Raw genomic sequence first — 24,788 nt, 5'->3', positions numbered from 1 at the left:
CTCAGTGGGTTAAGGATCCAGCATTGCCACAAGCTGTGGTGGAGGTCACAGATGTGGCTTGTGGCTTGGATCTGGTGTGCTGTGGCTGTGGCATAGGCCGGCAGCTGCAGCTCTGATTCAACCCCTCGCTTGGGAACTTCCATATGCTGCAGGTGCAGCTATAAAAGAAAAAAAAAAAAAACTGCATAAACATTTTCCCCCGATAAATGAAAACTCTGAATTAGGACTCTTATTTAGACATAATGTGAACTGGCAGAACCAAATTCTGAAAGATTCTCAAATGAAAGGGGGTAAAAATCACTATTGGGGAGTTCCTACTGTGGGACAGTGTGTTAAGAATCTGACTACAGGAGTTCCCGTCGTGGTGCAGTGGTTAACGAATCCGACTAGGAACCATGAGGTTGCGGGTTTGGTCTCTGCCCTTGCTCAGTGGGTTAACGATCCGGCGTTGCCGTGAGCTGTGGTGTAGGTTGCAGACACGGCTCGGATCCCGCGTTGCTGTGGCTCTGGCGTAGGCCGGTGGCTACAGCTCCGATTAGACCCCTAGCCTGGGAACCTCCATATGCCACAGGAGCGGCCCAAGAAATGGCAAAAAGACAAAAAAAAAAAAAAAAAGAAAAAAAAGAAAAGAATCTGACTACAGTGGCTTGAGTCGCTGCAGAGACGCAGGTTAAATCCCCAGCTGAGTGCAATAAAGGATCTGGTGTTGCTGCAGCTGCATCTCTGATTCAATCCTGGCCAGGGAACTTCCATATGCCGAGGGTGCGGCCATAAAAATTATATATATATATATATATCATTCTCGGCTAAAGCAGAGCTTCTTAACTGGGTGCTATTGCCGGTTTGTTTTTTGGGGTTTGTTTTTTTTTTTTTTTTTGATCATGCCCACAGCACGCGGAAGTTCCTAGGCCAGGGATGGAACCCCTGCCACAGTAAAGACTCCAGCCATAGCAGTAACAATGCCAAATCCTTAACTCGCTGCACTGCCAGGGAGCTTGATCTACTGCCATTTTGGATTGGATCCTTCTTGGTGGGGGGCGGGGGGCCTGTCCTGGGCACCTTAGAATGTTGAGCAGCATCTCTGGCCTCTACTCACTAGATGCCATTGTGCCTGCCCCCATGTTTCAACAACCCAAAATATCCCCAGACATTGTCATGTGTCCCTTGGGGAGCAAAATCAGTCCCCGTTGAGAACCACTGAGCCAAAGTTTCATGAAGAACATACAATTCAAAGAGAATTATAAGGCTGAGTCCATCCTTTGGAGACATGTTTTGACATTGCTCTATAACTCAGAGTTTTATCACTCAGAAAACTTGGAACCTAACAGTGGGACCAGTATTGTCTTCAAAGCATTCTTTTGAGTTTTGGACTTAGAACCATCATTTTGGAAATTTCGTACACATGAAAATTAAGCCATCTGCTAACTTGGAGGCAGGACATCTTTTTTGTAATGGGATATAGGACTTGTGCATCAAACCACAGAGGAGGTCACTAAGAAAAGAAGCTGTGCGCCTTGTGATGACATATGGTGGCCCCAGGGGGTGTGGACAGCATCAGGACTGGAGGTGGATCTAAGCCTAGGTGTGTGACTGTATCAGCCTTGCCTCGCGACCATCTTTTTTTTTTTTTTGCCATGTCTTGGGCCGCTCCCACGGCATATGGAGGTTCCCAGGCTAGGGGTCTAATTGGAGCTGTAGCCGCCGGCCTAAGCCAGAGCCACAGCAACTCGGAATCCAAGCTGCGTCTGCAACCTACACCACAGCTCACGGCAATGCCGGATTCTTAACCCACTGATCGAGGTCAGGGATCGAACCCGCAACCTCATGGTTCCTACTCGGATTCGTTAACCACTGAGCCACGACGGGAACTCCATCTTTTTCCCCAGCGTTCTGTGAATTGTCTTCACGTAGGTGGCCAGGCTGGAGCGGAATTTTTACCTCACCAAACGGGAGCTGGAGAGGATCCAGAATGAGTTGGCAGCCATCCAGAAAGAACTGGAAGCTTTGGGGGCCAAATACGAGGCGGCCATCCTGGAGAAGCAGAAGCTGCAGGAAGAAGCAGAAATCATGGAGAGACGGCTGATTGCGGCAGACAAGCTCATCTCCGGGCTGGGGTCTGAGAATGTCAGGTCAGCTGGGTTCACAAGCCCTCCTGATCAGCGGTTCTAAGTGCAATTTTGTGGTTTGTGAGTGGGCGTCATCTGCAGAATTTCTCGCCATGTGGAGTCTTTGTTCTATGCTGCATTTTGATCTGAAAACTGTGAAAAGGTTCTGAGTTTACCATTATCATGTTTCAGGTGGCTAATGGCCACTTTATAGGTTCATTTTATTTTATTTAAAAAATTTTTTATTACAGTTGATTTACAATGGTCTGTCAATTTCTGGTGTACAGCAAAGTGACCCAGTTATAAACATATGTATACATTCTTTTTCTCTTATTATCTTCCATCATGTTCTACCAGCAGTGATTGGATATAGTTCCCTGTGCTATTCTGCAGGACCGCATTGCTTATCCATATAGATTCATTTTATTTATTTCATTTTTGGCCATGCCTGAGGCATGCAGAAGTTCCTGAACCAGGGATAGAACCCATGCCATGGCAGTGACCTGAGCCCCAGCAGTGACAACACTGCATCCTTAACCACTAGGCCACCAGGGAACTCCTATAGATTCATTTAAAATTAGGAATCAAGTGTTATTAACTGAGTAGCTATTAAGAGGAAGCCGTGCAGCCGTGGAGACAGGGAGACCCCCCCCACCCCCACCCCGCTGTGGCGTCTGGCCAGGTGCCCTAGGTTCTGGGAGTGTTTGCTTCTTGAGGATCTTTAACACACCAAGTCCCTTCTGGGTGAGTGTGAAGGAGGAGATCATCTTAGTTGCTGCATCTTGTGGGTGGTTCAGTCCTGAGCTTCACTGTTACGTACATGGAGCTGTTTGATTCCTGCGGGCAAGAGGGCCACTTAGCCGCAACAGGTCCCCTCGATGTGATGACAGTTTCTAACCTGGTACCTGTAGAAATGGCATGGAAAACGCTGGAAAATACTGTCTGCTTGTGGGAAACAAATCATTTTCAATAGGTCTACAACCCAGAAGACATTGGCCATTGACCAGAAGAGGCCAAATGCAACATCCGCTTTCTTTTATCTTGGGTAGAATTTTGTCACCAAGCAGGACTAGGGCTCCTGCTCTGCTGGGCCCACTTATAAGCTTTGGATTAAGCGTTTGGCAACACTTACTATGTATCTTTGAGACAAAATGCACCCCACAGACATTTAGAGGTCCTGTTAGATGCTGGGTTTCTGCCAAGCCCTGGAATTGAACCAAGTCTTTGAAAACATGGGGTTTGCCAGGCAGGGCGATGGAAAGAATTTCTCAGGAGGTGTTTCCTTGTGTCAGGGTGGTTCGCCTAGAATGTTCTTTTGGGTTGTGCCTGAAGGCAAGTGCTTACGACAGCCCCTGCCTCCCGTACCAGGTGGCTGAACGACTTGGACGAGCTGATGCACAGGCGCGTGAAGTTGCTGGGCGACTGCCTGCTATGTGCCGCGTTCCTGAGCTACGAGGGTGCATTCACCTGGGAGTTCCGGGACGAGATGGTCCACCAGGTGTGGCAGAGTGACATCCTGGAGAGGGCCATCCCCCTGAGCCAGCCCTTCCGGCTGGAGAGCCTGCTCACGGATGACGTTGAGATCAGCAGGTGAGGGGGACCCTGAGCCCAGAGGACCCGGCTTGTGGGGGGAGCCCCAGGGGGCGTGGCAGGAGTCCCAGGTGGGGGTGCAAAGCCGGGGGTGCGTGGAGACAGCAGGGAGCACCCGGTGCCCTGAGACTCAGAGGTTCCCTATTGGTTCACAACTTGGCCAGAAAAGGCCCCACTGCCCCTGTCACTGTCTCCTCCAGGTGGGGCTCCCAGGGACTGCCCCCCGACGAGCTCTCGGTGCAGAACGGCATCCTCACCACCCGGGCCAGCCGCTTCCCCCTCTGCATCGACCCCCAGCAGCAGGCCCTCAACTGGATAAAGAGAAAAGAGGAGAAGAACAACTTGCGGGTAGGGAGCCGGCACATCCTGCCCCATGTCCTCCCCTTCTTGCCCAGCCCTGCTTCCCCACCGCCCACCGCCTCTCCCTGGCCTCTCAGGCCCCCACCTGCCCTGGTGAATCTCGGGGGTGGCTTGAAGCACCGTGAACTTGACACTGCTCTTTGCCTTTGTGTTGCCCTATAGGCTGTGAGCAATGTAGGGCCAAGAGGGTGCTTTGTTCATCTTTGTGTCCCCCCCCCATACAGTGTGGGCTTGGTGGCCTTAGATTCTTGATCACTTTCTTTTTGGAAGGTGGCGGAGGGGCTCGATTGTAATTCACATACCATAAATCCACCCATTTGAAGCATACAGTTCAGTGGCTTTTACTGTATATTACACACCCAGGTGTGTAACAATCACCAGGATCAATTTTATCACCCCCACAATGTCATATCCTTTAGCCGTCACCACATCCCCAAAACTTCCATTTTGCCTCCTGTCTCCTCACCACCAACCTCTGACAACCTCGAGTATATTTTCTATTTCTATAGATTTGCCTGTTCGGAGCGTTTCGATGGTACAGAATGCACCCTTTTGCGACTGGCTTCTTTCACTTAGCATAATGTTTTCAAAATTCATTTTCCCTGCCTGGCAAGCCCAACATTTTCAAAGACTTTGGTCAATTCCAGGGCTCGGCAGAAGCCAGCATCTAACACGGGCCTCCATAAGTGTCTGTGGGACACATTTTGTCTCAAAGATGTGTATTAAATAGTAATCACATTGCTTCCAAAGGCTGGATCTGTGCATATTGTAGCATGTTATCAGTTCTTCATTCCTCTTCATGGCTAAATAATAGCCCATTGCATGGATGGACCGCAATCTCTTTATCTACATCAGTTGATGGACGTTTGGGCTGTTTCCACGTTTTGGCTGTTGTGAATAATGCTTCTATGGACATTCATGTGAAGTTTTTGTTTGTTTGTTTGTTTGTTTGTTTTTGCGGGCAGGCGTTTTCCATTTTCTTGAGTGAAATTGCTGGGGCCCAATTACTTTTTGCTGAAATGATAGACAAATTCATGATTGTCTGTTTCAGCTTTTCCTTATTTTTTTTTTGGTCCTGGCTTCTAGGTATGTACATGGGGGAAGCATCCTAAGTTCAGGGGAACTTCTGCCCCTAAAATTCACATGTAGTTGTAGTTGTAATGGGGCAAATATCATGAATACAGGCATGTTTCTTTTCTTTTCTTTCTTTTCTTTCTTTCTTTTTTTCTTTTTTCTTTTTAGGGCTGCACCCTCAGCATATGGAGGTTCCCAGGCTAGGGGTTGAATTGAATTGGAGCTTCAGCTGCCAGCCTACATCATAGGCACAGCCACACAGGATCCGAGCCGAATCTCTGACCTACACCACAGCTCACGGCAACACTGGATCCTTAACCCACTGAAGCAAGGCCAGCGATTTAACCTGCAACCTCATGGTTCCTAGTTGGATTCATTTCCACTGTGCCACGATGGGAACTCCAGGAATGTTTCTTGATGTCCCTCTTTCCTGAGCCTGCTGGAGAGCTCTGCAATTGCCAGCCCCCTCCTAGTCACTAATCCTTCTCCTATTCCCATCCTATCTCATAAAGAGGGAGGGTTCAACTTAAGGGGTGAGCGGCTAAATGCATCAATGTAATAAAAAAGGGTGGAGAGAAAGAGAAGAGGAGGCCCCAGGGGCTGAAACAGAGGAAGAGTTTTTCCAGATGTTTTGAGGAAAGTGATAAGAAAGCAGTTGTGAGATTTGGAAGGAAGTGAATAAAAGAGGAGAGAAGATTAAAGCAAACTTTTTTTGTGTGTGTGGGCTCTGTATTTGGATCCTTTTTGAGGTCTTCTAGAGATGTAATGAGATTCTTTCCTGATTACTTTTGGCTGCTGATTGGTGCTTTTTGAACAAGAGGCTGCTCAGAGCCTGAACCTCATGGATTTCTGGATTTATATGGGTTACACACCCCACTTCTCTCCCTGCTCTGTTTTCCCCTCTGCCTCCCTTCAAGGTGCTAACATGTCCATGGCCACCTCCAAGACTTTCTCCCCTTCAATTTGGCAAGTGGGCCGATTTTCAACATTGGCTTCCTCTCCCTTCCAGATGGCTTCCTTTAATGACCCCGACTTCCTCAAGCAGCTGGAGATGTCCATAAAGTATGGGACCCCATTCCTGTTCCATGATGTGGACGAGTACATCGACCCTGTGATTGATAACGTCTTAGAAAAAAACATCAAGGTCTCCCAAGGACGGCAGTTTATCATACTGGGAGACAAGGAAGTGGACTATGATTCAAATTTCAGACTCTATCTGAACACCAAGCTGGCCAACCCTAGATACAGCCCATCCGTGTTTGGGAAAGCCATGGTGATCAATTACACAGGTAAAGATGCCCAGAACCTCAGCACCACACTTAGGTGGAGGCCGCAGTCGGACCTCAGGGTTCTTACGGACGTTGTTTTGTTCAGTGAATGATTCTTGTGGTCCTGTCTCACATAGTCAACTGAGCAGTCCCTTGGTCCCTTTAAAAGGCCATGAGCTACGTATATTGAGACGTGCCGAGTCTGGACCATGGGGCTCAGACAGTCACACTTGGAGTGAGGTGAGATCCCTTTCTGTTGAGGCAGGAAGTTATTCTCTATTTGCAGAAGTTTCTGGGCCAGGGTTTGAACCTGTGCCACAGCAGTGACAGCACTGGATCCTTAATCTGATGCACAACTCCTCTGTTTGTGTATATATGCATGTATGTATTTATTTGTCTTTTTGCCTTTTCTAGGGCTGCTCCCGCGGTGCATGGAGGTTCCCAGGCTAGGGGTCGAATCGGAGCTGTAGCCACTGGCCTATGCCACAGCCACAGCAACGTGGGATCCGAGCTACATCTGCGACCTACACCACAGCTCATGGCAACGCTGGATCCTCAACCCACTGAGCAAGGCCAGGGATCGAATCCACAACCTCATGATTCCTAGTCGGATTCGTTAACCACTGAGCCGTGACAGGAACTCCTGTCTGTGTATTTAAATGCATGGCGTGCTTTTGGATTTCCCCCTCTTCCTCTCACTTGATTTCTGTTAGGAATGGAACACCACGTCTCACATTTTCTAGGGTGGTCACCCAGGTTCCTAGGTAGGTTAACCAAGTTTGGGTGTGTTTTCAACAAGGTGTCCCAAGATGTGGCAGCTTTGGATTTGATTTTAGTCTTCGCTCTTGCTGTCCACTCCTCCAGGGAGCAACTTTCCTGTTTTTTGTTTTTGTTTTTTCTTTTTACGGCTGCACCCGAGGCACATGGAGGTTCCCAGGCTAGGGGTCAAATTGGAACTGCAGCTGCCAGTCTACGCCACAGCCACCACAATGGGGGATCTGAGCCACTTCTATGACCTATGCCACACCTCACAGCAATGCCAGGTCCCTAATCCACTGAGTGTGGCCAGGGATCAAACCCGCATCCTCATGGATACTGGTTGGGTTCTTAACCCACTGAGCCACGACGGGAAATCTGAGTCCCAGGTTTGTTCTGTTGGAATTTTCTACCTGGGGTTTTAGGGTGGTTTTGGTAAGAGAGCTGGTCCTCATGTTCCTGAAATGCTGCCCCTACCCCAGTCGCCTCAGGCACTGCCATATAGGTGAGAAGACACAGTGACCCACTTGTCGCTGGGGACACAGTGGTGAGGGCCTCCCCTTGTCCCCCCACAGTCACGCTGAAAGGCCTGGAGGACCAGCTGCTGAGTGTGCTGGTGGCCTATGAAAGGCGAGAGCTGGAGGAGCAGAGGGAGCACCTCATCCAGGAGACGAGCGAGAACAAGAACCTGCTGAAGGACCTGGAGGACTCCCTCCTGCGGGAACTGGCCACCTCCACAGGGAACATGCTGGACAATGTGGAGCTGGTGCAGACCCTGGAGGAGACCAAATCCAAAGCCATGGAGGTATGAAATGCATGGGAAATGCATCGGGCCTGGAAGGGGGATCCCAGAGGTGTTCCCAGGGGTCCCTGGGCATCAGGTCAGCCTCTCTCAGTCAAGAGCGGTAGAAAACCCAGTCAGAAGGGAATTTATCGGCTTGAAAAACAAGAAAGTCCAGGAGTTCCTGTTGTGACTTAGTGAATTAAGATCCTGATTGTCTGTGGGGATGCAGGTTTGATCCCTGAACTCACTCAGTGGGTTAAGGATCCGAAATTGCTGCATATTGTGGTGTAGGTAGGTCACAGATGCAGTGTGGATCAGGTGTTGCTGTGGTTGTGGTGTAGGCTGGCAGCTGTAGCTCTGATCCAACCTGTAGCCTGGGAACTTCCATGTGCTGCAGGTTCAGCTGTGAAAAGAAAAAAAAAAAAAAAAAGAAGAAGAAGAAGAAGAAGGAAAAAAAAAGAAATCAGGAAAGTCCAGGGATGGCTTCAGACAGGGCTGGATCCAAGACTTCAAACCTATCATTAGGACTTGGTTTCTCTCCATTGCTGGTCTGGACCTGCTGCTATGTTGGCTTCATTTTCTGCCTCCCTGTAGAGCCAAGCTCCCCTCATAGTCCCAAGCAGGCTCTAGCCTCATGTCCCTTGAGGTTCCAGCCGAAAGAGAAAAGTGAGAATCTTTTCCTGTCCCTATCATAAAGGTCCTGAGAGTCACTTAATTCACATGCTAACCCCAAGCCATTCCTATGGCCTGGTGGTGCTACGTGTGGATTAGCTGGGCCTGAGTTAGACGCTCCTCTCCTGGAGTGGTGGTAGAGCTCCACAGATGAATGAAAGGAAGAAATTGTAAGTCTCTATGGAGTTCCTGTTGTGGCGCATTGGAAACAAATCCGACTGGGAACCATGAGGTTGCGGGTTCGATCCCTGGCCTTGCTCAGTGGGTTAAGGATCCCGCGTTGCTGTGACTGTGGCGTAGGCCAGTGGCTACATCTCCGATTAGACCTCTAGCCTGGGAACCTCCATATGCCATGGGTACAGCCCTAAAAAGACAAAAAAGAAAAAAAAAAAAGAAATTGTAAGTCTCTAAATAAAATCCAGGGACTGTTATGAGAAGGGGGCATGGGAGCAGAGAGTCAAGCCACAAGTATCTACCACATCTGCAAGAGGGTGGGTGCCTGTCCAATCCCCGAGAGCTTTGCGTGGATTTCTTTGCCGCTGCCCACCTCCCCCACCCCCACCTCTGCCTTCTCCCTTTCTTGCCCATTTCCTAAGTCTTGCTGGTTATGGCTGTAAGTGGCGACGTGCAGCTTTTCTTTAGGTATCAGAGAAGCTTAAGCTGGCGGAGAAGACCGCCCTGGACATCGACAGGCTGCGGGATGGCTACCGGCCGGCTGCTAGGAGGGGGGCCATCCTGTTCTTCGTGCTGTCGGAGATGGCCCTGGTCAACTCCATGTACCAGTACTCCCTGATCGCCTTCCTGGAGGTCTTCGGGCTGTCGCTCAAGAAGTCTCTGCCTGACTCCATTCTTATGAAGCGATTAAGGAACATTATGGACACGTTGACATTCAACATCTATAACTACGGCTGCACAGGTGAGCACTGGTTTGCACTGATTGGGACCACTGAGCTCCACGTGTGCACCACAGTGTTCGCCTGTGAGTCTGGATTTCCTCTTTTTTTTTTGTTTTTTTTCATGGCTGAACTAGTGGCTTGTGGAAGTTCCCCGGCCAGGCAATGAATCCCTGAGCCATGGCTGCAACCTAAGCTGCAGCTGCAGACATGCCAGATCCTTTAACCTCACCCCATGCCGGGCTGGGGATCGAACCCTCACCTACGCAGTGGATTCTTAACCCACTATGCCACAGCGGGAACTCTGAATTTCCTGTTCTTATAAGGACACCAATCAGACTGCATGAGGGCCCACCCTCACAGCATCATTTTAACTTAATCACCTCTTCTAGGCCAAGTACAGTCCACATTCTGAGGTATTGGGGAGTAGGGCCTCAACTTACAGGGATGAATACTTTTGGGGGAGGACATAATTTTTTTCCTTTTTTTTTGGCTGCCACTGTGGCATGTGGAAGTTCCCAGGCCAGGGGTTGAACCCACACCATAGCAGTGACAATGCTGGATCCTTAGCTGCTAGGCCACCAGGGAACTCTTGGGTGGGGGACACAATTCAGCCCATACCAGTTGGACAGGAAAAAGATTGAGGACCATTGTTCCTAAAGGGCTCATTTAAGTAATCAGCCCTCCTGACACTTATAAAGTAGGATTCAAATCACATATTTTGACTTACACTTTTTTTTTTCCAGGAACACATTTCTTCTGTTAAAAAAAAAAAAAGGGAGTTCCTATTTGGCTCAGTGGGTTAAGAACCCGACATAGTGTCCGTTGGAGGAGGATGAGTGTTAAGGATCCCTCAGTGGGTTAAGGATCCAGTGTTGCTGAAAGCTGTGGTGTAGGTTGAAGATGCAGCTTGGATCCCACAGTGCTGTGGCTGTGGCTGGCAGCTGTAGCTCCTATTCGAACCCTGGCCTGGGAACTTCCATGTGCTGCAGGTGCAGCCCTAAAAGGAAAAGAAGAAAAGGACTCTAGTGTTTTGCATCTTCCTATCAATAAAAATCTGTTGATGGAATGTACTTATTCTACATTAGAGGTTGGCCAAATCTGGCCCCCTGCCTGGTTTTGTAAATAAAGTTTTATTGGAACACAGTCACACTCATTTCTATTCATATTGTCTGTGGCAGCTTTCACAGTACAGCAGCTATGTTGAGTAGTTATGACAGAGACTGTCTATTCTACGAAGCCAAAACTATTTACTCTCTGGTCCTTTGTAGAAAGCTTGCTAGTGCTTCTTTTCGACTGTAAGAACTTTAGCTTTGAGTTGAGCAAACGACCAGCCCCTCATTGAGAAGGTGGCTCTGAACCTCCTTCCCCCGGTCGTCAGTCCCCTCTCCTCTTCCCAAGAGGCCGAGGTAAGTGCTGCCCAGAGGCGTGACCATTTCAGATGCGCTCAGAGATGTGCTCGTAGCGAGGGTCACCGCAGCCTGCACGTTGAGGCAGGACGTGTAAATTGAGCTCCTATTTTTTGCATGCAGATATTCATGGACACCAAATGCTGAGAAGGCTAAAGGCAACTAACTGTGCAGTTGAGGTGTTTCGTTTCATTTCTCTGAAATTTAAGCATGTTGTGCATAAGAACCCCAGTGTTTAAATGAATTTATTTGATCCAGACCCATCTGTTGTTTCTCTTCAGGGTTGTTTGAGAGGCACAAATTACTTTTTTCTTTCAATATGACTATCAAGATAGAACAAGCAGAGGGGAGAGTCCCCCAGGAAGAATTAGATTTCTTCTTAAAAGGTAATGAATTTGCCTCATTTCATTCTTTCCCAACTCCCTGCACCCACGTTGCACAGGCACATGAGTTTATTTGCTAAAACAAGCAATAGCAGAGGTTCTCCTTAAAACTTGGCTTCTAATAGCTCTGCTTTAATAAGTACTTTAGTTGACAGTTTTAGTCTCAGAGATGGTTCATGTTAACTCAGAGCAACCAGTCTCTGCCTGAAGGTTGCGCTGGGGCTGGAAGTCATGCGGCGTTGCCTGGCCAGAGTCACGGACAGTGACTGGGGAAGCTATGCCTTTTGCAAAGTGGGATCCACCCTCCCCCCGGATGAGAGGAGTCCAAGTTCAGAGCTGCTTACTCTTCCTGGTACGTTGGGGTTGGCTGCTTACTTCTCTTCTCCTGTTGTGGTTAGGAAACATTTCCCTGGAGAAAAGCAAACGAAAAAAGCCTTGTGCTTGGCTGTCTGACCAGGGATGGGAGGATATCATTCTTCTATCAGAGATGTTTCCAGACAGCTTTGGGTCTCTTCCCGATGATGTGGAGAAACACGTGACAGTCTGGCAGGAGGTGAGCCCATGCTCCGTTTCTCCTCCTTCCCTTCCCTGGATGTCACTAATCTCCATACTTAACCTGTAGCCTAACTCTTTACTGGTGAGAAGATAAGCCATTCAGAGTGTAGTCAGTGCCCTCTAACTCCCTGGATGGAATTCTCCTTTATCTAGTTCAGTTAGTTTTGTGGGAGAACCATCTGATTGTCCTGTCAATCTGTCTATCTCTACACCCTTCTATCCATCCTTCCATTCAAACATCTATCCTCCATCCTTCCCTCCATCCATCCATGAAATTTTTTGAGCATCTATGGGTGGACCATGTCTCTTGATGGGCACTGAGGACTCAACAGGGATTAGAACTCAGCCCCTCCCTTCCTGACATTCATGGTTGGGGTGGGGGGCAGAGAATGACAGAACTGACTAGAAGTGGCCTGTAGATTTCATTGCTCTATCAGGGGATTTGGGAGCTTCCTGTAAAGATGGGGGACTGTACCATTTCTGAGCTAACGCCACTGTGAATGTTCTTTGCTCTTCCCAGTGGTATGACCTGGATTCCCTGGAACAGTTCCCCTTCCCCCTGGGTTATGATGACAACATCACCCCTTTCCAGAAGTTGCTTATTTTGCGCTGTTTCCGTGTGGATCGGGTCTATCGGGCAGTGACTGACTACGTGACTGTAACAATGGGAGAGAAGTAAGTGCGTGGTTTGTGTTTGCTGGGACCTTTCTGTGCGGTAGAGTATCTAAAAACGTTGTCCCCACCTGCACTCACGGAGGGCAGTGGCTGGCCAGCTCAGGGGAGGATTGTCTCTGAGCATGATTCGGGAGCCGCTATAGAATAGCACTCACTATTCAAGAGAAATATCATGTGGAGTTCCCACTGTGACCCAACGGGATCAGTGGAGTCCCAAGTGCTGGGATGCAGGTTCAGTCCCCAGCCCCGCACAGTGGCTAAAGGATGCAGTGTTGCCACAGCTGCGGTGTAGGTCATACTGTGGCTCGGATCTGATCCCTGGCTGCAGGAAGGTGGCCAAAAAGAAAAAAAAAAGAGGAATACAATGTGAGCCACGTATGTCATTTCAAATTTTCTGGAAGGAGTTCCTGTCATGGCACAGTGGAAATGAATCCCACTAGGAACCATGAGGGTTTGGGTTTGATCCCTGGCCTCCCTTGTGGGTTGGGTTCTGGCATTGCTGTGAGCTGTGGTGTAGGTCACAGACACAGCTCGGATCCTGCGTTGCTGTGGTGTAGGCTGGCAGCTGTAGTTTCAATTAGACCCTTAGCCTGGGAATCTCCATAAAAAAAAAAAAAAAAAAAATTCTGATAACCACATTCAAAAAAAACCACGTGAAATTAATTTTAATAACAATTACCATAAGTACATAAAATATATCAATATAGAGCAATATATAAAATGATACTTATCCATAATATGTCATATTTAATGCACATATAAAATTATTGAGATATATTGCATCTTTTTTTTGTGTGTTAAGGCTTAAAAATCTTGTGTGAATTCACACAGCCCATCACAGTTGGGACAAGCCATAAGTCAAGCGCTCAATAGCCACATGTGCCTGATGGCTACCATATTGGAAGCTCTAGAATGGAGTGCAAAGCCAGATGGCTAACTCAGGGTTACAAACCCAAATATGCCTTCACAGCTGGCAGGTGATGGAGAGGAGTGAGTGAGGCTGGATGGAGACTGTGACTGGAGAGGCCCCTTAACTCCTGCTGACTGATACCAGGTGGCAGTGGGGACCCAGATCCTCGGACTCTTCAAAGGAAGCTAGAAATTTGGATTTCCACATGCACTCTCTCAATCCCTACGTGTTGGCAACTATTTTTTTAAAAATCACGAGATGTGGGCCATTTAGGACACATCTAAAGGAACTGCTGGTATGGGATCTCCGGGTTCAGTGCCACCTGCAAGGCACCCCCCACCCCCCATCAGGAGGCACTCAGGTCATACAGGGCTACTAAATCTAATCTGAATGGACCAGGCTGTGCAGAGGGGTCCTTGTCACTCAGGGGCTTCCCATCCAGAGTGTGAGAGGTGCATAAGAACTGGATTCTATTCTGTAGATGGGTTCATCTGTGCCATATTTTAGACTTCACATATGTGATGTCATATGGTATTTGTGTTTCCCTTTCTGACTTACTTCACTTAGTATGAGAATCACAGGGAACTATATCCAATCACTTGTGGGAGAACATGGTAGAAGATAATGAGCAAAAGAATGTACATATATGTATGACTGGGTCAATTTGTTGTAGAGCAGAAATTGACAGGACATTGTAAATCAACTATAATAATTAAAAAAAAAAAACTAGATCCTTAAATAGGGAAGACTGTGCAAAGAGTGATATCAGAGGAACAGTCAGAAGGTTCTGGGTACCAGGGGACAGAGCATGGGTCCGACCAGCTAGCCCCTGCCTGGAGCTGTTCTCCCAGGAGCGTTTTCCAGTCGGGTTTCTTTCCCCAGGTATGTGCAGCCCCCGATGATCAGCTTTGAAGCCATCTTTGAGCAGAGCACCCCCAACTCTCCCATCGTGTTTATCCTGAGTCCTGGCTCTGACCCTGCCAGTGACCTTATGAAATTAGCTGAGCGCAGTGGTTTTGGAGGGAACCGCCTCAAATTCCTTGCCATGGGTCAAGGTCAAGAAAAGGTAAATTGTTGCTGGAAGGAACAAGCCCTAAATGCAGGTGAGGTCCCGGGCCCTGTTAGTTTCCCTGAGTTCCGATCCACACGCGGGCTCCATGCATTTCTGTTTTCCGGAGGAGCAATGGAATGTTCCACCCATGTGGACAGTAGTATAGTTTTTAGATCTAGCTCTCTGTGATTGCCTGACCTTGCTGCATCGTGAGGTTCTGCTGTTCTCAAAGTCCTTTCACACACACTCATTATCTCCCTTGGCCCTGGCATATGTAATACCAGATGCTATAATACTTCCAGAGGAACCATAGGCAGAACACTCTGCCTACTGCTGATCAGGGCTGTCACTGCCCCAGTGGCAAGGCCAGGGAACTGGTCAGGGTACTGGTGCCACCGTGTCCAAGGTTGGAGCTCTGGGGACTGAGGGAGGCCAGTGAGTGCAGTCCAGTGGATGTGGGCGGCCCTGGAGGAATCCTAAAGGATTGTTCGTTCGAAGGCTCCCTCTGTAGCTCCTGGACTGCTGGCTCCTTTGTGGCTTCTGCTGCAGAGGCTGCTAGTTTTGTGGGAGTTTGAGGGGAGGCTCTGGGGAACACATGGTGCTGTGGCTCTGGGACACCAGCTCGTCCCTCTCTCGCCTGGGGGTAGGTGGCACTGCAGCTCCTGGAGACGGCGGTGGCTCGTGGTCAGTGGCTGATGCTGCAGAACTGCCATCTCCTGGTTAAGTGGCTGAAGGATCTGGAGAAGTCCCTGGAGAGGATCACCAAGCCCCACCCCGACTTCCGCCTGTGGCTCACCACCGACCCCACCAAGGGCTTCCCCATTGGGATTCTGCAGAAGTCCTTGAAGGTCTGGCTGCGGGACCCCAGCTCAGTTCCTCAGCTCACTCCCATTCTGCTGTGGGTGTATGTGTGTGTATGTTTAGAAGTAAACCCAGGACTGGATATAGTTGGGACCCCACGGACACCCCCTTCCCAATTCCACCTCTCCTTCCTTCAGAGATAAGCACTGTCCCAAACAGGAAATTCCCCCCCCCCTTTTTTTTTGGCTGCTCATGCAGCATGCGTAAGCTCTTGAGCCAGGGATCGAACCCACACTGAGCAGTGACAGTAACCAGAGCCACAACAATGACGCCAGGTCCTTAACCCACTGAGCCAACAAGGAACTCCAGCACTGTCCTGAATAGGGTGACAATTATGAGGTGACAGTGATGCCTCCCAGGCCCATGCTTTCACTTCTGCATGTACCAAAACAATTTCTGGGTTAGTCTTCATGGACCTCACATTTACTAAACCTCCTTTTCATCTCTAATGACCGGCCCACCCACAGCCTGCAGCACGCGGGGGTTTGTGTGCAAAAGTTTTGAGGGGTTGACATGTCCTGTCTAATTTTGTCTCCAGAGACATTTGGGGGAAAGGTTTTGTGATCTCTGTGTCTCTTGGACAAGGAGAGGGAAACTTAACTACTTCTATATTACATTTGAGGATCTCATGGTTCACAGAGGGATTAAAGAACCTTCCTGGGGTCATTAAGGAGAGAGCTGGAACAACATCCAGTCTTTTTGTTGTTTGGGGTTTTGTTTGGCCTCACCCTCAACATGTAGGAGTTCCCAGGCAAAGGATCAACCTGAGCCACAGAAGTGATAACACTGACTCCTTAACCATTAGGCCCCCAGGGAACTCCTAACTTCTTTTTTCTTTTTCTCCTGCAAATGCAATATGTGGAAGTTCCCCAGCCAGAGATGGAACCCGTGCCCAAGATTGTGGCAAGGCCAGATCCTTAACCTGCTGCACCACTTGGGAACTTCTGTGACCTCTAGTTTTTTTAACTCACTCCTGGGCCCTTGGCTTTTGCTATTCGGGGAATAGGGAGGACGGTTCTGTAAGGATGCAGGGAAAGCCAAGACGCCTCCGTCTGCACACTCTTTCTCCAGAGTCCTGCTGGGGGGGTCCAGGCTTCCCATCACGATGAGGCTTCTCTCCTGGCAGGTTGTCACCGAGCCACCCAATGGGCTGAAGCTCAACATGAGAGCCACATACTTCAAGATCTCTCACGAGATGCTGGACCAGTGTCCGCACCCCGCTTTCAAGTCCCTGGTCTACGTGCTGGCCTTCTTCCACGCGGTGGTGCAGGAGAGGAGGAAGTTTGGGAAGATTGGGTGGAATGTGTACTATGACTTCAACGAGTCTGACTTTCAGGTGAAGATGCAGCTGCTGCCTCCCCAGGGAGACGCGCCCCCGCCGTTAGTTGTTCCCGCGCAGGCTTTCAGAAAAGAGTCCGAACATGAAGGACTTTGTGCATGTGTGATACCCAGGCCTGTGCCTCCTCTTTTAAGGTCTGCATGGAAATCCTGAACACCTACTTAACAAAAGCCTTCCAGCAGCATGACCCTCGGATCCCGTGGGGCAGCCTCAAGTACCTAATTGGAGAGGTAGGAGCCACCTGGGGACCCTCTGCGGGCTGCCCCACCCCAGGCGAGCTGGGCTGTGGTCTGGTGCCCCTGGTCTGTGGTCCCTGAGGCCTCTGGGACTCCTCTCTTGCACTGCTGCCCATTCGTCCACCGAAGGCCCTTGGGTCTCTGTGAATACCCCTGGGGCATCACTCGTTATTCTTTGTCCTAAGGGAGCGACCTTCACCTCTGGGTTTTAGACGCGTCACCGCAGGAGTCATGCTCCCCACCTAGGATGCCTTAGGCTTGTCCTTGCAGCCGAGTCCCTGTTCAGCAGGCCTGGAGGTCCACTCTGGTGGCCATGACCTCATACAGAGCTCCTGGGAAAGCTTCCCCTGCCGCCAGCACGTGGCTCAAACAGCCGTATCACCATTGCAGAGACCAAAGTGGCTGCCGGCTTCTTGGGTTGTCTTGTTTGCCTGCTCCCTCTGTCTGGGGCAGTTTTCTAACTGCACACTGGCTCCCAGCACTTCATAGGAACTGCTCCCGTCTTGGGCTGTATGAGTCTGCACACAGGCCCTCTTGTGCATAGTGGCCCAGAGGTTGTCCGAGCTGTGTGCTGTGGCCAGGCAGCCAGAGTCTCACCAAGGGTGCATATGGCCGTGACCCGGGGCTGTCCGCTGGGCCTGGGGCCTTGGGGTCTTCCCTGAAGGTGCTGGGTCCCACCAGCTCTCACTCCCTGTCACATCAGGTCATGTATGGAGGACGGGCCATTGACAGCTTTGACCGGCGCATCCTGACCATCTACATGGACGAGTACCTGGGGGACTTCCTTTTCGACACTTTCCAGCCATTCCATTTCTTCCGGAACAAGGAGGTGGACTACAAAATTCCCACGGGAGATGTCAAGGAAAGATTTGTTGGTGAGATATCTCAGATCATGGTTTTGTTTGTTTGTTTGTGTTTTCACCAATCCACATCTATTTATTGTGTGGCTACATTCCCTGACAGGCATGTTCCTTCATGCTTGGGGGTACATCAGGCAATACAACAAAACCCTTGCCTTTTGCACCTTGTCTGTAGTTTACGGAAGGGAGGAAGATAATAAATCTAATAAATATGTACATTATATGGTAATTAGAAGATGATAAATGTTATAGAAAAAGCAGCACAGTAGGAGTTTCCATTGTGACTCAGTGATAACGAACCTGACTAGTATCCACGAGGATGAGGGTTTGATCTCTGGCCTCGCTCAGTGGGTTAAGGATCCAGCGTTGCCGTGAGCTGTGGTGTAGGTTGTAGACGCAGCTCAGATCTGGCGTTGCGTGGCTGTGGCGTAGGCTGGCAGCTACAGCTCTGATTGGACCCCTAGCCTGGGAACTTCCATATACTGTGGGTGCGGCCCCAAAAAGACAAAAAAGGAAAAAATGGCAGGGTGAAGGAGCTAGGGGAGCTGCTGTTTTAAATTGGGTATCCAGGGTAGACCTCCCTGAGAAGGGACAACTGAGCAAAGATTTGAGGGTGAGACAGCAAGAGCGAAAAGAGGGGGAAGAAGACTCAGGAGCGAAAAGAGTCAGTGCAAAGGTAGGCCCTCAGGTGAGCATTTGCTGAACAAGTCGTGAGAGTCAGGAGATGTGAGACGCAGGGGCCGTGCCTTCAGTTCTAAGAACTTTGGCTTTTACTCTGGGTGAGATGAGTAACCATTGGACAGTTGTGTCCAAGGTCCACCAGGGCAGTCTGGTACTGGAGTCAGTGCTCTCAGGATAATAGAACCAGTGGCCAAATGGCAAGCGCCCTATACAGGCCAGCTCACTACTGTGGCTGCCACGATGCTCTCACTTAAACCCCACTCCAACCTACTGCCCTCTAGTTTCCCAATTCCTGGGCTCTGTAACCAATTAGTCTCCACGTAGCGCTTCCTCAGCTACAGATTGCCCAACTCAAGCCTGACTTATGTGTTTGAAATGTTTTATTCTAAGGGAGCCCATCCTGTTCTGTTTTCTGTGGTCGGCTTGATGGTTCTTCTGAGCCCACTCCTGGTGGGGACCCTTGGGCTGGTCAAGGGTGTTCACTTATGCCTTTTACGGGGGCCCAGAGGGCTCTTCCTGGCCTCAGAGCTGATGGCGTTAGTTCAGACTTCCTGTCCTGGAATGATGATAAACAGATCAGATTCTCCCTGGAAGGATAGAGTGGTCCCTGGGACAGTCACTGAGCCCTTTTCATAAAAGATGCACATAAAGCTGGACTGGGCTTTGTGGTGTGGAATCCCTATATTAATTAACTAATTAATTAATTACTTTTTTGCTTTTTAGGGCCGTACCTGTGGCATGTGTAAGTTCCTGGGCTAGGGGTTGAATCGGAGCTGTAGCTGCCGACCTATATCACAGCCACAGTAATGCCAGATCCGAGCTGCGTCTGTGACCTACACCACAGCTCACGGCAATGCTGGATCCTTCACCCACTGAGCAAGGCCAGGGATCAAACCTGTGTCCTCATGGATACTTGTTGGGTCCATGCTTGCTGAACCACAATAGGAACTCCTGGAATTCCTACTTTTTAAAACATGTCACCTTCTAAGAAGTAGAAAGTAGGTCTAAGGTATCTGGGCATGTTGGGGCTGTGGGCCTCAGAAATTGGGGGTGGCAGGGTGGTGTAACCTCTGTTCTGTCTGATTACAGAAGCCATCGAGGCCCTCCCACTGGCCAACACGCCCGAAGTGTTTGGTCTTCACTCCAATGCTGAGATTGGATATTACACTCAGGCGGCTCGAGACATGTGGGCTCACCTGCTAGAGCTTCAGCCTCAGACGGGTACCGTCCACCGCGGAGGGCGGGGCTCACTGGGTTGGGAATGGAGGGCCTTGGCCCCAGCTGCTGGTTTGGGTTCTGACAGTTTCCATATGGCCAGTGCCTCTCCTGGACTGGAAGGTGCAGGATGCCCCCATCCTGCCCTTGGGTGCCTTGCTCTCGCTGTCTCTAAAAAGTGTCCTGCTTTCAGGGGAGTCCAGCACTGGCATCAGCCGAGATGATTACATTGGCCACGTGGCCAAGGACATAGAAAACAAGATGCCCAAAGTCTTCGACTTGGACGTGGTCAGGAAGCACCTGGGGGCGGGCATCTCCCCCACCTCAGTGGTGCTCCTGCAGGAGCTGGAGCGCTTCAACAAGCTGGTCGTCCGGATGTCCAGGTCTCTGGCTGAACTTCAGAGGGTAAGCCTGTTGCTCAAGGGCAGAGGCCTGCCTCAGGGTAGCACCCAGTTTCCTTGCCTGACTGCTCTTGGTTGTGCAAACAGGCTTTGGCTGGAGAAGTTGGCATGAGCAGCGAATTAGATGATGTAGCCAGGTCACTCTTCCTGGGGCAAATCCCTAATATCTGGAGAAAGCTGGCCCCAGATACCTTAAAGTCCCTGGGAAACTGGATGCTCTATTTCCTGAAGAGATTCAGCCAGTACACGACATGGGTGAGTGAGAGGGCATCATTGCTTGCTGCTCAGGGTTCAGCCTGGACCCCCTCAAACCCCCACCCCTATCCCCGACTCCTCCTGCCCCTAGCAGCCCTTCTGTCAGTAGCTGATTGGGTGTTCTGGAAATGGTCTCTGACTCTGCAAGCATATCTGTATTTTTGTCCCTTCTCTCTCTCTTTTTAAAAAGCTACTATGCACAATGTGATTTATTCATCCAAGAGTCTGTTTTGGCGATTGTTCCATCTAAGTACATCTAGATCTCATTCTTTCTGTTCCAGCTCACAGGTATCCCACAGCCTTTCCCTGATGGATATTTAGGTGGTTACCATTGGAGGTTTTTTTTGGGGGGGCGGGGGAGTTGCTAGTACATAACAACATTCTAGTGCACATGCCTTCTGCTATTCATATCACTATATTCCATGGACAAATTCCTACCATGAGAGAGTTGGGTCAGAGTGTGTGCATTTTAAATTGACAGCTCTTATCAAATGGTTTTCTAGGAAGTTGAAACCACGATGTACAAGAATGATTTTTTCCTCACCTCTCTGCACCACAGTGTGCTCTTAATATTTTGGCTCTGTGTCTCCCTGGTAAAGGAAAAATAACAAGCTCAGCTTTTTTTTTTTTTTTTTTTTTTTTGCCTTTTTGTCTTTTTAGGGCCACACCCATGGCACATGGAGGGTCCCAGGCTAGGGGTCGAATTGGAGCTGTAGCCTCCGGCCTATACCACAGCTCACAGCAACGCTGGATCCTTGACCTGCTAAGCAAGGCCAGGGATCGAACCTGCAACCTCATGGTTCCTAGTCAGATTCGTTTCTGCTGCTGTGCCATGATGGGAACTCCACAAATATTTTTGATGTGCATTTCTTTAATTATGGTGTGGCTGAGTGTATTTTACATGACTACAGACATTTTGTGGTTTTTTGTGAATTGTCTTTGTATCTTGATTTCATTTTTATTAAATTCTCCACCTTTTCTTTTTCTTTTCAGGGGCACACCTGCAGCATATGGAAGCTTTCAGGCTAGGGGCTGAATTGGGCTGCACCTGCCAGCCTACACCACAGACACAGCAATGCCAGATCCCAGCTGCATCTGTGACCTACACCACGGCTCATGGCAATGCCAGATCCTTAACCCACTGAGCGAGCCCAGGAATCGAACCTGCATCCTAATGGATACTAGTTGGGTTCCTAACCTGCTGAGCCACAATGGGAACTCTGAGATTTCCACCTTTAAAAAAATTTTTTTGTTTTGGCCTTACCCACACCAGGGGCATGTAGAAGTTCCTGGGCTTGAGATCGAACTTGTGCCACAGCAGTGACCAGAGCCACTGCAGTAACAAAGTAATGCTGGATACTTAACCTGCTGCTTAAAATTGATTTTTAAGAGCTTTTTGTACATCAAGGAAAATAACCCCTTTGTGAATTGCTGACGTTGCAGATATTTCCCCAGCTTGTCATAAGTTCTTCAGTTTTGTGGTATTTTTTCCATAGGAGGGTTTTCATTTGAATGTAGTCAAATAGATCAGTCTTTTCTTATGGCTTCTGGGTTTTGTATTCCCCACTCCAAGATTCTGAAAGCAATCAATGGAGATTTGCTTTTATAGTTTTTTGGTTTTATTCTTTTTATGTTTAAATCTTTGCTTATCTGGAGTTTAGTGGTCCATCTTGTTTTTCCCAATGGGCCACCAGTTGTCCCGACATCGTCTTTGTGTCACTAAGGTGAATTACATCTTTTATCATGAGCTCAGCTTGGGTCAGCTTTGACCCTGGCATTTGATGGCTCCCACCAGCTGCCTTCCCCTTGCTCCAGGTCACCGAGAGCGAGCCCAGTGTGATGTGGCTCTCAGGGCTGCACATCCCAGAATCCTACCTCACGGCCCTGGTGCAGGCCACCTGCCGGAAGAATGGCTGGCCACTGGACCGCTCCACCTTGTTCACCCAAGTGACCAAGTTCCAAGATGCAGACGAAGTGAATGAGCGGGCAGGACAAGGTATGGCTAGCTCCCTGTGGATTCACAGCTGCTCAGGGAGGGCTCAGGGAGGGTCTCCCTCCCTGAGCTGGCCCTGATCCAGAGAGGTGAGCCTAGCATGGGCCCAGAAGGGCCAGGCATGTTTGAAAGTCAGACTGCTACAAATCCTGGCTGTGTTTGGGTGCTACCCACGTGGGTCTTGGCGTCTCCGAGGGTGAGTATATACATTTCTCATCCAGTTTCTGGGCTGATGTCAGGGGAGAGCTAAGCCACTCACCCTGCTCATCTGTGGGAAGTGGGCTCCTAGGTTAGAAATAGCTTTTACAGAGAACTGGATCGCCAGCCAAGTGGCTTTCCTGGAAACTATGAGAGCCCAGGGGTGTGGGAGCCTGAGAGCAGGACAGACTAGGTTGGAACCATTCAATTGTGCTATAACCTCAGGTCCCTTAGACGCTGGTTACCAACTATGCAGACTGCGCCTGGAAACTGCTTTTTTCCTGGGTGCATTTAACTGGGAGCACCCAAAGCCCTCTTGAGCTAGCCTGGGGGAGGGGACTTTCAGGGAACATCCAGAAACACTCAGTCCTGGCTGGAGGCCAGTGAGGTCTCAGAGGGGCTGGCAGTGCTGGGGCCTCCACTCTCTCTGGGCTGAGCGGCAGGGCTCTTCTCTGCTCCTCCTCCCCAGAGACCACTTTGTCTGCAAGGCTTTGACTCCCTGCTCCACAATCACTTGGGCTCTGGGGGCCTTGGGGTTGCAGTGGTGCCAGCTGATTCTGGGGGCTTCATCTTTGTAGCCTGGGAGCCCAAGGCTGTTAAGTCTGTGGGCCTGGATGCCAAATTGCTGGGGAGAGGCGACCAGTCCTTGTTCATGACACTGCGGCCCTAGGGAGGGTTGTGGGGTTTGTGGGGTGTCCCATCTGGGCTGTTCCTCTACAAAGGAAAGGGGGCAGGGTAGAAACAATGGCTTCCTCTGCTGTGTCTAGGGAAGGAGAATGAATTAGTTACCTTTTTGTCCGAAATGCACTTGCTAGAGCTGCTGCACAGCAGAATGGCAGATGCCCCCATGTAAGTCCTGCTCTCTTCCCGGTGCCTCTAGGATGCTTTGTCTCAGGGCTGTATCTAGAAGGTGCTGACTGGGATATAGAAAAAGGATGTCTTATCAAGAGCAAACCCAAGGTGCTGGTTGTTGACCTGCCCATCCTGAAGATCATCCCCATTGAAGCGCATCGTCTCAAACTGCAGGTGAAAGCCCGACGACTGTCCCCTTTCCCCTCTTTCTCTGACTGGAGTTTACACCAGGTGGTTTCCAATAGACTCGCCTTTCAGTACAGGTGCCGCCTGTAACCTTTCTTGGGGGCGGGGGGAGAAGCCTTTGAGTCATGTCGGGGGAAGTGCATGCATGTGCATGCGTGTGTGCAGCGCCTTCCATGGGAGGCCGGGGTTCAAAGTTGGAGGCTGTGGTCAGATCAGCTTCAGGAGGGGCTCCTCCCTTCTTGTGAAATTTTGCGGGCATGGCTGGGATCAGACGGTAGTTATGCCTGGTGTGGACAGCAGGGGCCTCCTGCTCTGCCTGACCTGCTTTTCATGAGTGTCTGCAGACACCGCTCTTAGACTGGCTTTCCCCCTCCCCTGGGGACAAGGGCCCTCCTCTGCTCACGTGGGCACCTCACACCCCTTTCCTGTGCAGAACACCTTCCGGACGCCTGTCTACACCACCTCCACGAGAAGGAACGCCATGGGGGTTGGCTTGGTTTTTGAAGCGGATCTCTTTACCACAAAGCACATTTCTCATTGGGTCCTGCAAGGGGTGTGCCTCACCCTGAATTCTGATTAACCCTCGGGGTGAAGAACACAGCACTGTGCATTATGTCTTCGGCTGGTGATGGATGTGCTGGGAATACAACTGACCATCATCTGTCATTTCTTGGACCTCTGGAGGCACGAGAGGGATTGACACTGACTTTCCATTTGAAACTAGCTATTTTAATCTCTTATGTTAACTTGAATAGTTTTGTTAAACTATTTTTTTAAAGGATTCTGTGTATTCAAAAAGTAAATTCAAAAAGAGCATTTTAAGGTATGTTGAATTTTCTTTTCTTCTCAGAGGAAACACTTCAGCAAAAATGCCCAGCATTGTCAACGACACAACTGAGATTTCTAATAATTTGACAATTCAATAAATTGTCAAAGGTGTTTTTTTGATAATCCAGGTCTGTTGCAGCAGATGCCTCTTTTGAGCAAGAGCTGTGTGCTGGGGTGTGGGGTAGAAGGCAAGGCTGCTGGGCAGGGTCAAGCAGGGACCCCCTGCCAGGAGCAGAGGTGGCCAGAGTCACCCATAGACTCCCCCTTCCAGAACTCTCCTGCCCAGCTCCTCTGGCACTGGCTACCAGCATGCGGGTGAGGATGCTGAGCTTGGTGTTTAACTCCTGCATGAGCTCCTACCCACAACCTGCCTGTCTGTGCGGGTTGGGTGCAGACTT

The 24,788-nt window shown here is 49.7% G+C and overlaps 1 protein-coding gene across 12 annotated transcripts in view; it reads left to right on the top strand.

Moving 5' to 3' along the window:
• Positions 1-24,378, top strand: part of DNAH10 (dynein axonemal heavy chain 10) — a 154,053-nt gene extending 129,675 nt beyond the window's left edge. For 11 of the 12 annotated variants that reach the window (XM_084995972.1, XM_021072226.2, XM_021072220.2 and 8 more), the window contains 20 exons: positions 1,912-2,129; positions 3,474-3,695; positions 3,896-4,043; positions 6,139-6,418; positions 7,729-7,958; positions 9,252-9,525; positions 11,193-11,297; positions 11,693-11,847; positions 12,370-12,524; positions 14,317-14,500; positions 15,133-15,333; positions 16,473-16,682; positions 16,820-16,915; positions 17,625-17,796; positions 19,552-19,683; positions 19,871-20,082; positions 20,166-20,333; positions 22,149-22,329; positions 23,405-23,550; positions 23,996-24,378. In XM_084995972.1, coding sequence (XP_084852098.1) covers positions 1,912-2,129; positions 3,474-3,695; positions 3,896-4,043; positions 6,139-6,418; positions 7,729-7,958; positions 9,252-9,525; positions 11,193-11,297; positions 11,693-11,847; positions 12,370-12,524; positions 14,317-14,500; positions 15,133-15,333; positions 16,473-16,682; positions 16,820-16,915; positions 17,625-17,796; positions 19,552-19,683; positions 19,871-20,082; positions 20,166-20,333; positions 22,149-22,329; positions 23,405-23,550; positions 23,996-24,142 — 3,636 coding nt within the window. In that variant the 3' untranslated portion in view covers positions 24,143-24,378. Of the gene's footprint in view, positions 1-1,911; positions 2,130-3,473; positions 3,696-3,895; positions 4,044-6,138; positions 6,419-7,728; positions 7,959-8,334; positions 8,696-9,251; positions 9,526-11,192; positions 11,298-11,692; positions 11,848-12,369; positions 12,525-14,316; positions 14,501-15,132; positions 15,334-16,472; positions 16,683-16,819; positions 16,916-17,624; positions 17,797-19,551; positions 19,684-19,870; positions 20,083-20,165; positions 20,334-22,148; positions 22,330-23,404; positions 23,551-23,995 lie in introns of those variants that run through there. The other variant, XM_084995977.1, reaches the window with a different exon arrangement.
• The last annotated feature ends 410 nt before the right edge of the window (positions 24,379-24,788 follow it).

This window comes from Sus scrofa, chromosome 14 (genome assembly GCF_054392235.1).
Source record: "Sus scrofa isolate SSC_HxYL_T2T_F1_AM1 chromosome 14, Sscrofa_HxYL_maternal_Yorkshire_Landrace_v2.0, whole genome shotgun sequence".
Lineage (NCBI taxonomy): Eukaryota > Metazoa > Chordata > Mammalia > Artiodactyla > Suidae > Sus > Sus scrofa.
This window is presented reverse-complemented; position numbering and strand designations above follow the sequence as displayed.